Source organism: Saccopteryx leptura, chromosome 11 (genome assembly GCF_036850995.1).
Source record: "Saccopteryx leptura isolate mSacLep1 chromosome 11, mSacLep1_pri_phased_curated, whole genome shotgun sequence".
NCBI lineage: Eukaryota > Metazoa > Chordata > Mammalia > Chiroptera > Emballonuridae > Saccopteryx > Saccopteryx leptura.
This window is the reverse complement of record NC_089513.1, coordinates 47,339,494-47,353,557: the sequence shown is the minus strand read 5'-3', so window position 1 is coordinate 47,353,557 and position 14,064 is coordinate 47,339,494. Positions and strand designations below refer to the sequence as shown.

General features: G+C 43.8%; 1 protein-coding gene across 1 annotated transcript in view; it reads left to right on the top strand.

Annotated features, from left to right (window-relative positions):
* The window catches only part of COLEC12 (collectin subfamily member 12), a 277,937-nt gene that overhangs the window by 219,194 nt on the left and 44,679 nt on the right, over positions 1–14,064 (top strand). Inside the window, exon 3 of the mRNA XM_066352331.1 lies at positions 7,242–7,364. Within this exon, the coding sequence (XP_066208428.1) occupies positions 7,242–7,364 (123 nt within the window). The remainder of the gene's footprint in view (positions 1–7,241; positions 7,365–14,064) is intronic.

The following is a 14,064-nucleotide window of genomic DNA, read 5'->3' as shown; positions in this document are numbered from 1 at the left end:
CCAGCTTCAGGGGAAAAAAAAAAAAAAAGGGACGACCAACTGATTTTGGTTTCAAGCTTCCAATAAGCAAGGCCCTGCCTGTTCCATAGTTGCCTTTAAATTATATAGCTACCTTCTTTTCCCAGCCTACCCCATTCCAAAAATTCCATCACCATTGGGGGATGATTTCCCTGAGGGGCCCAGAGATCTTTCCAGCCAAACCTCCATGCTCGTCCTGACCTCTCAGAGAGTGAGCATTTATTTAGGTTGAAACTCACCTGCTGCTCAAGTAGGTCACGATAGAATAGTAAGAAAGAAATTATAGCCTGTAGTAATCGTTCGTTTTCTGGGATTGAATTTTACTGTTCTTTTCTGTCCAACATTTGAAAGAATGTTTCTGCAGTCCTTTATTTTGACAGAACACTCCTCTAAGTCTAACCTGTCAGCCTTCTATGGTTTATCTTGTTAGGCATCCTTAATCTGGCTTTGTTTTGCTTTCCACTTCTGCAAGTCAGTACGCTTGGAGAAGCAGTGGGTGATAAATCTGGTTCCAGCTCTTAGCTTAGCCGCTCTCTGGCTTAATTACACAACCTCTGACCCTCACTTTCTTAAAAATCTATAAAATTATGGGTAGTTTCTACTCTGCAGGATTATCAGAGCAATTGTAAGTAACCAGAAGGGGAACCTGGCACATACCAGGTCCCGATAACAGCAGCCCTCCTCAGCAGTTTCTCTCTGCATTTGCAGCAAGAGGAAACTCTCCCCACTAACTAAATGTCTAGTGGCCTACCTCCAAAAACCTGCACAGTACAGGTGGCATGCCCAATTATACAGTGGACTCTGATGGCCCGAGCTGGAACTGAAGGTTTATGAGTCCTTTTAATTAAAAGATTCAGTGCCTATCATAGAATAAAATTGTTTGGCAGTGCCAGATAATGAAGTGGTCAGGGTTGCTGAAATGTTATCATCGGGCTTGTTGACAGCTCCCTCTGTGCCCATAAAATGAAATGAATAGAAAGAGAGCCCAGAGGAAGGGGCCAGCGAGGGGAGACAAATGTGAGATGTGATGGTTCAGCTCCCCAGTGAACGAGATTCCTTTCCTCAGAATTGAAAGCATTTGTATACAGCCCATATAATAAAGGACTCATTATGATAAAAACCACAAAGAGAAAGGAATGGCGTTCTGAGACAGTATATGTACTGGCAGGCACCATTCATTCTGAGTGGCATCATTATATCAGGCTTTTGCCTACAACAATTCCTTTTCAGTAGGCAAGGTATGAAATATACATTTTTAAACAAATAATACACACTCTTTTTTTTTTTACATTAAAACCAAACCAGAAATGACTGCCATAAATATATATGAAATTCTTTAATGAAAAAAACTATACCCTTAGTAAATGTGGACCATATTAATATAAGCACAGAATGAATGCTGAAGATTTCAAACTCATAAAACTCTTCTGCATAATCTTTGCGGTTTAAGTACATAACATATTTCTGAATACAGATGCTCTGAGGCTTCATTCCTTTTTCACAGAAAGTTATTTCATTACCAATTCTTGTCCTGCTTTCTATTTTATGATTCTCCACATTGTTTGGGAAACTTGACCTAATAAGGTGTTCGGGGCTGGGATTTGTATTTGGGAAACTAAATTGCTCATTAATAAAAAAAAATTTTTTTTAACTAACTCAATAAATATCCCATCGTTTAGTAAATTACCTTTATAATAAGGAAAAACTTAAAGTGTTTTGTATATTTAACTTTTATTCTAGTGCTCTTGCCTAACATCCAAATAACCAACCAGGATGTTAACTCTTACTGTTTTTGTTGCTTTTTGTGGGCATTCTAATTATAGGAATTTATTTGAATCACCAGCTTTACTGTTAGAGCCCAATCATTCTCATGGACTTATGGTAATATATACCACCAGGCAGTAGATTAATAACTATAAAAAAACCACATGAAAAGTTCATTCAAATCTCAGATCAAAACCTGTGGTTTTCTGGATTTTATAGTGTACCAGTGTTTCGAGGCTTCTCTTTGGTGACATGGTCTTGACGGCAACACCACTGAGCTCTCGACACTTGTGATCCTGTAGAAAGCCCAGAAGTACCCCACACTCGCCCCCAGTGCCAGCCTTAACCTAATAAGCAGGTGTTTATTATAACAGACAAGCTTTCTTTCAGGGAGGTACATAGCAGCAAAGTGTGATAGTGAAGGAAACTCTTTTGTTCTCCTAAAACAAACAAACCAACCCAGACTGGATTGGAACCTGGACCACAGCACTTGGGAGGGCTCCTTATGGAGAACCATAGCAGAAAAGAGTTCTCCTTGCTAGGGAGTTCTTCTGGCCATCTGTACTGTCATTCCTGCAATGATTCAGTCATTCTCTCCAACCAGCTAACCGCTCCTGCTTGGGGGCCCCACCCAGCCTCCACTCTTCTTAGTTTAAACACAGGGAACTTTGAGTTCAGGCACTGGGGACTGCATTGTCAGCCTATTCCGAACTTCCGTAGAATACTCAAGGAGTTAACCAGAGCGATTTAGGCTTCACTTGGCCCCTGAACATTATTTTGTATAATAAAGACTTGGACACGGAAAAATACATTCAGAGTGTAAGCCAAGAATTAGGTTCAATGGGAGGTAGTTCAAGAGGGATAACCAATGGGGAAGGCAGGGAACCTTCAGGCATGTTCTGTCTGTGGCCTGCTGAATTACAAATGTGCTGTTTGGGCCAGGGTTTTTGATAAACTAGATCTCTTGGTGGTAAGGGGCAAAAACGCTTCACTTCCTGCACTGGAATCTCTTATCCGCAGCATTCTGTAGATCCATTCCCTTGCCCTTCCTCCCCCCCCCCCCCCCCAGTGGGAACAGAATCCCCAGTCTCTGGAAAGTAATGCTAAGAAAACAAATACTACAAAGGCTGCTAACCGGGGGATATCTCTCTTGAATGTTTTTTGTGACCATCTAGGTTCAAGGAGGAGGGGTCCTCCAGCTACGTGAACCAGCAGGGTCTCTTTGTAGTAGGCATTCCTGTGTCCTCCCAGCGGAGGGCAACAAGAGAAAGATAAAACAGAGTTCTTATGAAAAATAAGATTGGGAGTAGGGAGGAAAAAGCAAGACAGAAAAAGTGTGTTAAGTGGAAAGAGAGGTCAGGTGATGCCATCTGATATTGATTAAATGCTAATATAGTCAGCAGTGAGAAATGCACATTGTGAGGGAGTGACTGTCCTTCAGGATGTGAACAGTGACAATTGTCCGGAAGTGGATATGCACAAATGCCACAGATACAAGCTGTCCAGTGACAAACACAGAGCGGACACACATGGCGGGGACAGGAGGGACAGACCCCTGCATTGGGAGTCAGGACGTGTGGCTTCTCATTCTGCTTTCCCTTACTGGCCTCACTATCCCCATCAGTAACAATGATGCTTGACCAGATGAACACTAAGCAACCTTCTAGTCCCAGACTTTATTATCTACTGTAATCTCTGCTCCCATCAAATTTTCTGAGGTTCTTCTAATAGAATGTGAGAAACAGCCCTGGAGAGCTGTAAAGAGCTCACCCACCGGGGTCCTAAAATCCCAGAGGAATGAAGCCCTCCCCGTTAGCCAGCCTTTCCGCAGGAGCTTGCTCAGGACTCCTGTGACCTATTACCCTTGGTGTTTTACAGTTGCTACCAAAGCGAGTTGTTTCTGAACATGAAATGTGGTATATTTGTGGGTCTACCTATACTTTTCCCTCTCCCAATTCCAAAAATATTTTCACGGTAAATGAAAGGGAGGAGTCTTTGTTTCATTTTAAACTGCTGGGTTACAAAGAGCCTAAAGGCTGATGGGTATGTGCGTGCGTGCGTGCGTGTGCGTGCGTGTGTGTGTGTGTGTTTTCATCCTTTAGTGCAGGGTGAACTATTGAATGTTTCTTTGTTTTTGTTGTGTTGTTTTTTTCTTTTTAGCATTGTTATGAGTTTAGCAGTATTTTAGTGCAGGGTGAGCCTGGATTCCAGTGGGAATGAAAGAGGAAGCTTCTGCTGAGATGAAAGGATCTCACAGTAGGATGGGGGCAGTGAAAACGGAGAGGGGAGAATGACCAAAGAGAGGCACCATAGCGGAGTGGAGCGATCATGCCTTTTGGAGTCAGACCTGGGTTTGAATCCTGGCTGCGATGTCTATGGAATGTCGTTTCAGCTCTCACTCCCACTCCTCCTTGATAGGTTATTCTATGGATTGAAGATGCTGTGTGTAAAGGACCTGGTACAGTGTAGGCAGCAAGTGAACATCAATAACGTGTAGACGAGGTGATCATGATGCAGATCTCCCGCAGGAAGATTGTCAGGGCCTGGTGACTGAGTGAGTTAGAGATTAAGTACGAGAAGACTTCAGGGTGAGTTGAAGCACCTGGGGGATTAGGAAAGTAGTGGTTTTTAGGTTGGATGGAAATAAGGAAGTTGGGTGAAAATTCGAGATCTGATTTGGCCGGGCCAGTACCACAGTCGGCTTTGGACATGAGAGGCGGTGCTGAGACATCCAGGTGGCAATTAAATGAGGACTGAAAGGAAAAAGAGGAAAGAAATGGGAAAACTGGGATGCAGAGAAGCTGATTTACCATAGGTCTGTTTGATCAGGGAGTCTGATTTTACCGCTTCACCTTCAAGGAATTGGCTAAGCAGAGGTTGATCCAGCATGATCACCTTCTGAACCATTCCTTTGCGTCTCTAAGTGGGTTTCTTTGACCAGGCATCACCTGGATCGTACGCAGAATCTTAGCTCTTGCCTCAGTCCTGCTGAATCAGATCTGCATTTGAACAATGGACTTGTGAGCACTTTATGGTTTGATTGAGAAGTGCTGTTCTAAAGCATGGTCCCCACACTAGCAGTATCAGCATCCTCTGGGAACATGCTGGAAGTCTAGATTCTCAGGTATCCCCTCAGATCTACTGAAATAGAAATGCTGTGTTTTATACAAACCCATCCCATGAGTGTGATGCGTTTGAGAATCACTGCTCTGAGTCCTGAGACAGATTGAGCCCCCTCCTGTTGGGTCTCTGGCCCACAACACTGGAGGGATTGGTTAAACCCTGAAAATTAAATTTGAGTCATTGTCTTTTGCTGTCTCTCTCATCATTTTGCATTAAACACAGCTGAGGAACTCTTTTCACTGGAGCAGGGCACTATGCTTAAAATTACAGACGCAAGGAGAGAAACTTTGGCTGTGACTTAATCGTCATGACCTACCCATCAAAAGTTATTGAGCACAATTAGGGAAGATGAGTCCTTTTATGTGCTGTCGCTCCTGGGGGACGCTGTTAGTAAGACACATAGGGAAACAGGTCAGGGAAGAAGAAATCTCCTGGTGCTTCTTACAGTGTGATTTTCACATTAAAATATCCACAGTCTTTGTCTTCTGTGTTTCTACTCAAGCCAATGGAAAGTTCCCTTTATGGGTTAGTTTTTTTGTTTTGTTTTGTTTTTGTATTTTTCTGAAGCTGGAAACGGGGAGAGACAGTCAGACAGACTCCCGCATGCGCCCGACCGGGATCCACCCGGCACGCCCACCAGGGGCGATGCTCTGCCCATCAGGGGCGACGCTCTGCCCACCAGGGGGCGATGCTCTGCCCATCCTGGGCGTCGCTATGTTGCGACCAGAGCCACTCTAGCGCCTGAGGCAGAGGTCACAGAGCCATCCCCAGCGCCCGAGCCATCTTTTGCTCCAATGGAGCCTTGGCTGCGGGAGGGGAAGAGAGAGATGGAGAGGAAGGAGAGGGGGAGGGGTGGAGAAGCAGATGGGCGCTTCTCCTGTGTGCCCTGGCCGGGAATCAAACCCGGGACCTCTGCACAACAGGCTTTTGTGAACCAGTAGGGAATAGCTCTAGTGCACCACTAAATGTCAAGGGACAGGTCACAGATTGTTTTGGGGGGAGGGGCATTGGTTGTGTTTGAATTGCTTTAAGTTCAATAATGGCTGAAACAAGTAGATTTGGGTATTGTAAATCTTATGTAGAGATTTTTATTGAAAATATAATCAAGCAATGGCACAGCCGGATCAGAGTGTCAGACTGGGAGGTGGAGGACCCAGGTTCGAAACCCCGAGGTCGCCAGCTTGAGCGCGGACTCACTGGCTTGAGTGCAGGGTCGCTGGTTTGAGCATGGGATCATAAACATGACCCCATAGTCACTGGCTTGAGCCCAAGGTCACTGGCTTAAGCCAAGGGGTCACTCGCTCTTCTGTAGCCCCCAGTCAAGACACATATGAGAATGCAATCATTGAACAACTAAAGTACTGCAACAGAGAATTAATGCTTCTCATTTCTCTCCCTTCCTATCTGTCTGTCCCTATCTGTCCCTCCCCCTACTTTCTCTCTGTCCCTTCAAAGAGAAAAAAAAAGAAAGAAAATATAATTGTAGTTATCAGTGTGGGCCCTGGCCACTGGGCTCAGTGGTAGAGCATGAGCCTGGTGTGTGGATGTCCCAGGTTAGATTCCTGGTCAGGGCACACAGGAGAAGCAACCATCTGCTTCTCCACCCCTCCCCCTCTCCCTTCTCTCTCTATCTCTCTTTTCTCCTCCTGCAGCCATGGCTGCATTGGAGCAAGTTAGCCTCCAACCGCTGAAGCTGGCTCCATGGCCTAGCTCCCTTGCTGAGCAATGGAACAATAGCCTCAGATGTGCAGAGTGCCACCCCCTAGTGGGCATGCTGGGTGGATCCCAGTCAGGGCACATGCAGGAGTCTGTCTCTCTGCCTCCCCGCTCTCACTTAAGAAAAAAAGAAAAATTATCAGAGTAGGAGTTAGTTTAAAACTATACTGTGAGACAAAGTTATGTGTTATTTTCAAGTCATATTAAATACAGTTACGCCTGACCTGTGGTGGCGCAGTGGATAGGGCGTCGACCTGGAAATGCTGAGGTTGCTGGTTCGAAACCCTGGGCTTGCCTGTTCAAGGCACATATGGGAGTTGATGCTTCCAGCTCCTCCCTCCTTCTCTCTCTCTCCCTCTCTCTCTCCTCTCTAAAAATGAATAAATAAATAAATAAATAAATAAATAAATAAATAAAATTAAATACAGTTACAACAACATGGTAATATTTAAAGTGCTTGTGTTGCTAAAGTGGTATGTTTAATTTTAAAATACCACCCATCCTGTGTAAGACATATGTAAAAAATTATTCTTAATCATAATATTCAAACCAAAATGTGAAGGGATACTTCTCTAAGTGATGTTTTGCTCACTATTATTAAAATTTGTCTTCTCTTATAGGTATTCAAGAAGGAACACAATGTACCAAATGTAAAAATAATTGGGCGCTGAAGTTTTCTATCATATTATTGTATGTTTTGTGTGCCTTGCTAACTATCACAGTAGCCATTTTGGGATACAAAGGTAAGTACTCTTTCCTTTTTCCTTCCAAATAGCAAGTTTCCCTTCATTAACATGATAAAAACTCATGTTTGCAGTATGAAGTTGTGCATGAATACAGCTCAGATGCAAAACTAAGCAACTAGCTCCATCTCTGTGTCTTCAGCTTCTTACAGCTGCGCGATCTGGATGGCAAAAGTAGCGATTTCTTTGGACTCATTTTAACAATAATAATGGCCTCCTCTGAGTTATAAAGACGGTTCCTCTTTGTTGTTTTTTCCTACCTATTTCCAGCTATTCTCTCTTCCTCTGTCTTTTTTCATCTTATCTCTGAGGCCCTGTGGAAATCTGGAGTCAGCACACAGGAAAACTGTACTGAAGAGAAGCCAAACACAAGCTCTCCAAAGATAGGGCTTATTTCACCCAGAGACTAGCCAACCAGTTCCTCTTTTTTCTCTTCAGCACATTTACTGTGGTCACCATTGTTTATACAGCTCCATAAAAATATTGCCCTGTAGAAATTAAACACAAAGACAGCACCACCACCTCAATTATACTTTGTGGGGCATTAGACAGTCTTTCAATGTGTCTGATTTAAGGTCAGCAGAAGATTTTTGCCTGAATCCTTCACAGTTGCAGACAAAGTGTGTTCCCCGCTCCTCAACCCCCACTTCCCTTCGAAACACCACAGGTAGAAGGTGTCAAGCTGCAGAATCATGAACTACAGAAACCCTTCTATAGAAAACAGCCATGGAAACCTTCCCGTCCAAGACGGATGTGTCATCTGGTTTCAGCAAGAGGCAGACATGGGGGTCTGCTGATCTTCAAAACTTTCACTCAGCCACCATCTCGGCTGCCTTCCCTCAGAAGTGACAGATTAACAGCGGAGAATCTCTCCTCATTTCCTGGGCCTGAAGACTTGGCCTGGGAAGAGAAAGATTCAATGCAAATTCCCTCCACTTGTAACTCCGCCCCCCTCTTTCCCAATGTTCAGTGGTTTCCTGAGGAAACATAGTGTATCGGAGTGAGAATAAGTTTGGGGGCCAGATGGTCCTAGACAGAGGCAGATTTAACGGTGGGCGCACGGGGCACACGCTTTGGGCCCCAACTTCTGAAGGGCCCCGCAAAACCCAAACTTTACACATTTTTCTAATGACACCAACTTTGGTTTCATATGTGCAATTTTAACATTAATAGTACATAATATTTTTTATTTATTTAAAAATATGGTTAACATGTATTTTTGTTTTCCGTCTCTCTCTTTTTTTTAAGGGGCCCAATATTTTCTTTTCTTCTACACTTGGGGCCTCAGTCAACCTTAATCCCCTTCTGGTCCTAAATCAATTATTGATCCTGCCATTTGTAGTACCATTGTATATATAAGGTCTACCGGAAAATTCTGTCCATTTTTGAAATAAAACAAAATACAAATTTTTCTTACCGTCAATAAATTTTATTAAGTAATATAATTACCATTATTATTAATGATTTCTTGCCAGCATGAGGGCAATTTGTATATCCCATTTTTGAAAAATGTTTTATCTTTTGATGCGAAAATTGAGCCAGTGCTTGTTTGATATCTTTTTCATTTTTGAATTTTTAAGGACAAAAACAAGTGATAGTCGGTATTATTCCTTCACCAAACACTTTCAATAAATTTCTACATGCTTCTGTAGCATTTCTTCCTTGTTGAAATTCGTAAAAATTACACTGGCATAAATGAACTTTATCAGTAGCCATGGGTACACTATGGCTTCACACATAAGACTAACATGAATCAATTTTGTTTTAGTTAATTTGCTATGTCAGTATGTATACATTAAGTGATAAAAATAGAGAGGCACACATGCGCCAAATTAACGTGCTTACGTGTCGAAACTTGTTGTGATAGATACGGACAGACTTTCCGGTAGACCTTATATTAAGTGCTTACTGATGTGTCGATGTCATGCTAAGTCTTCTGCAGGGCTGTGTGACCTGGAGGTGAATCATAACCACTTAGAGTTTTTATTTCTTTTCTGTAAAATGGCAATTATAATGCCACTTTTTAAGGTGATTGAGATGAACAAAGATGATGTAATTAAACCACCGGTCCTATATTTCGTCCCAGTAGATAAGTGATTATATTTCTCCCTCTCTCCCTCCCTCCCTCCCTTCCTTCCTACTGCATTTAGACAGCTATAGCCATTAGCATGGTAAAATATGTTAAAAATACTCAGTATAGTCCGGCTAGTTAGGCCCCACCTCTTAGGACATACACATGCAAAAGTTATGTGCTTCTGGTAGTGTGTTGACTGATGAATTGCACAATGGAAATTTGGACTATTACTAGGTCATTTACTCCATTTGTGATGAGTTCATCTAACCTAGGATTAACAAAGTGATTAAGATAGGCTATTAATCAGCGCAGGGGCTGGACAGAGGTGGGGGAGGGCGCCTGGAGGGGGCAGGGACAGAGGGTTTGTATATCCTGAGTAATTCAGACTCTCCTCCTTTACAAAGCTAGTTAGGTCATTACTCACTTCTCCTTGATTTTTCCTAAAAAAAAAAAAAATTAGATAAAGGAAAACTTGGAATCAAATAGCTATTTAATAAATATCTTTAGGGCTCAGTACTGTATGATATCATAAAACAGTTACTACTAAAAAAGAGACCAGAAAGGTTTGAAGAGCATACCCACCACCACAAGTTATTTTGTAATTTTTACTTTTGCAAGAAAGTAAAGTTTAGGATCCCTATGCCTTCAGAATTACTCAGAAAGATCCAGAAGAGAAGGTTTTCTTCTTCTTATTATTATTATTCTTTTTCATTTGTTTGTTTATCTTTAAAGCACAGATACGTTCTCCATTAGATGTGGGAAAGCCCTGCTCGGCTCTGGCTTGCTCTGTGTGTGCTGGTCCATCTGCCTGGAAAACCTTTCCTCTGCTCTCCATCTAAATGACTCCTTTCCCTTCCCGTCTCCTCTGTCCTGCAGGAACCGCCGAGGTCTGAGTTAGGTACCCTCCTGTTTGTTCCCACTGCACCTTCTGTTTACTTCTAGCCCCTGTCACACTGTATCCCTGTGGCCAGTGGGCTTGTCGCCATACCCCCAAACTGTAAGTTCCACGAAGATGAGACTTTTACTTGGTTTATCTCGCACTAGCACCTAGCCTCACGGTACTTAATTGGTAGCCAATAAAGTTTACTGGGTGAATTAGTGAGAAGATGGGTGGGTGGATGAAGTATGGATTAGGACTGACTTCTGTCAAGGCAATCAGTCAATGCCCAGGGACCTCTAAGCCAGTCTGCTCATTAGCAAATTGCAGCAACTTAAAGCCCTCCCTAGAAACCTGCAGTCCTGTCTGTCAGCTTGGCCTGTTCTGGAGAGTGTGATCTGACCAGGACAAAGGGGAGGAGAGATGGATTGAGGGAGCAAGACAGGTGGAGGCAAGATGACATCTTGCCTGTCCATTTCCTCCTTTAAGGCGCCCATCCCTCAGGCCTCTACTGACGAAAATAAGATAATTCAACATACAATTTGGATTTCCAAACACAGCCTTAACGAGCCGAAACGTTGATATTTTCCAGATGTGTTTTCTCTCGTACAGTGAGCCCTCTTCTTGTCAGCAAGGTGCTGGTGGCTCCACACTGTAAGAGGCAGAGAAAGAGGGCCCAGCTTCCCTTTCACACATTCCCCTTTGAAGTCTAGAGAAACGCCATTAACAAGAAAAAAAATATTCCGTGAAAGAAGCTATTTCTGTGAAGGAGAATTTGAAAGGAAATAAAATACAAACTTTTTATTTATCTCAGTTAGCAAAGACAGCTTGCTATGTTTTCCTCCAAACATTCTTGACTTCTGTTACGTTATTTACACAGCTCCCAGTTAGGACGTCACTTAAGTTCCTTCTAGAGAATCTGCTGAGTCACCCACAGAGGGCTGCACAGTGACAGTAACCAACAGGCTCTCCAGCTGCTTTACAGAAAGCCTGTTCTCGGACAGGCATGGCTTGGTGTGTCCTCTGCCCTGCGCCTTTTATCATCCGTCAATGGAGCTTCCGTGGCAGATGCCAGCTCTTAAGTTTAGTAGGTCATGTTTCCTCCAGAACATTCCCTGAGTAGGAAAAGCCTACTCAGTTGTCCTGCCCAGAAAGCTAGCCTAAGGTAACCAGGATAGAGAGGACAAACAGAAGTCTGAGTCCTTCACGGTAAGGATCTCCCTTCACTCAGCATTTATAGTCACAGAACATTGACCTTGCTGCTAAGCTCTGTCAGAATGGCAATGACAAACCAGAGTTTTGTTTTGTTTTTATTGACAGAGACAGAGAGTCAGAGAGAGGGACAAACAGGGACAGACAGACAAAAAGGGAGAGTGATGAGAAGCATCAATTCTTTGTTGCAGCACCTTAGTTGTTCATTGATTGCTTCTCATATGTGCCTTGACCAGGGGGTGGGAGGAGGGCTACAGCAGAGCAAGTGACCCCTTGATCAAGCCAGTGACCTTGGGCTCAAGCCAGCATCCCTGAGCTTCAAGCCAGCGACCCTTGGGCTCAAGCTAGCAACTGTTGGGTCATGTCTATGATTTCCACGCTCAAGCTGGTGAGCCCATGCTCAAGTCGGATGAGCCCACACTCAAGTCGACAATCTCGGGGTTTCGAACCTGTGTCCTCCGCGTCCTGGTCTGACACTCTATCCACTGCACCACTACCTGGTCAGGCGACAAAGCAGACTTTCAAAATGTGCATCGGGTCACACTGTGTAGCTGCTGTGAGAGTCTACGATAACACCTACAGCCAGGTCTTCTGTATTTTTGTAATGAAATCTGAAACAGTGTTCAAAGTAGAAATGTCTTGATTGCATTCTAGGGGAACATAGTTGGTATCACTGGGCAGTCCCAGGCATCAGGGCTGTTTCCCCTCAGTACCACAGTCAGTCTGGTATAGACACTCATGAGCACCAGGCAGGAAATCTGTGCTCTGCTCTTGTTTCCTGTCCTGCAAGACTGGGCCATGCGCTTGTGTTCTCAATGTCTAGCATGATGTCATATACGTGGTAGATACTTAGTAAACATCTGAGGATGACGACTGTGAAGAGAAGACAGATAAGACATAATCCTTCCTCTGAAGGGATTTTTATTGGAGAAAAAACCTGTTTAAGAAAAAGAAATACTAAATGAGAGAAGCAATGTGGACATATAGCGAAAGCATGGATTGTGAAGTTAGATCTGGCGACTTAGTCACTTAAAAGCTGTGTGACTCTAGGCAAGTTACTGAACATCTCTGAGCCTCAGTGTCTCCATCTGTAGAATAGGAGTTGTAAGGATTAACTGTAGAGGTCGTGTAGTGCATCTTGCAAAGAGTAGGCACTCAATATAATAGAGGCTGCCATTATTGTCAGTCAGATAAAAGTCCAGTTGGGGTGGTATGGAATCAGATGGCCAGGAAAGGCTCGGCACAGAGGGGTGCTGAGATTTGGAATAGACTTTAAAAGTTGGGTGAGGGCCCTGGCCGGTTGGCTCAGCGGTAGAGCGTTGGCCTGGCGTGCGGGGGACCCGGGTTCGATTCCTGGCCAGGGCACATAGGAGAAGCGCCCATTTGCTTCTCCACCCCCCCCCCACTCCTTCCTCTCTGTCTCTCTCTTCCCCTCCCGCAGCCAAGGCTCCATTGGAGCAAAGATGGCCTGGGCACTGGGGATGGCTCCTTGGCCTCTGCCCCAGGCGCTAGAGTGGCTCTGGTCGCGGCAGAGCGACGCCCCGGAGGGGCAGAGCATCGCCCCCTGGTGGACAGAGCGTCGCCCCTGGAGGGCGTGCCGGGTGGATCCCGGTCGGGCGCATGCGGGAGTCTGTCTGACTGTCTCCCCCCGTTTCCAGCTTCAGAAAAATACAAAAAAAAAACCCAAAAAATAAAAAAATTAAAAAAAATAAAAAAGTTGGGTGAGGTGGTTAGTGGCCCAGTCCAAGGGATGATACCCAAGTCCTTTTATAGGAAATGTACTATTGTCAGATTATCTTAGAGAATTAGGCTTTGGGTGCTTGAAGAGGGAAAGCTTTTCAGGTATAACAGCTGAGGCACTGATATTCTGAAGAAAAATTCTCTTGTCAAGAAACAATCTCCAGTAAAGGGAAGCCCATGAAAATCAAGAAGCTAGCAACCCTTCTGGGTTTCATGTTTGTTTTCCTCCTCTGAGAACAATCTACAAACTGAGGCACAACCATAGACTGGGAGTTCCTGTGGCAAGAAGGGATGGCCCAGCCATTCTTAGAATTTGTGCTGGTAAGTTAAGAGTAAACACGACAATGCTGTGTGCTATTACAGCAAGAGTTGGTTCTCAGTTTCCATCAGCAGAATATTTTTATGCAGAAGCAAGCTGCCAGCTTTGTAACTCTAAAGTTTGTAGCTTCATACCCAGCCTGTTTTTAAACACAGACACGTGCCCCAGAGCATGGAACCAGTTCACTAGCACTCGTGGGCAGGGCGGATCATTTCCCTGCTGCACAGATGAGAAAATTAACAGGTTTCTTTTTTGAAATGAATGTATTTATTCCTTTTATTCTATGGAAATCTGAATTATCTGTCTATGACACTTCTGTGTTTTGTTTTGTTTTTTTCATTAATTTTATTGGGTGACATTGACAAATCAGGGTACATATGTTCAGAGAAAACATCTCCAGGTTATTTTGACATTTGATTATGCTGCATTCCCATCACCCCACTTCTGTGTTTTTTTAAAAACTAAAATGGAAAAAAAA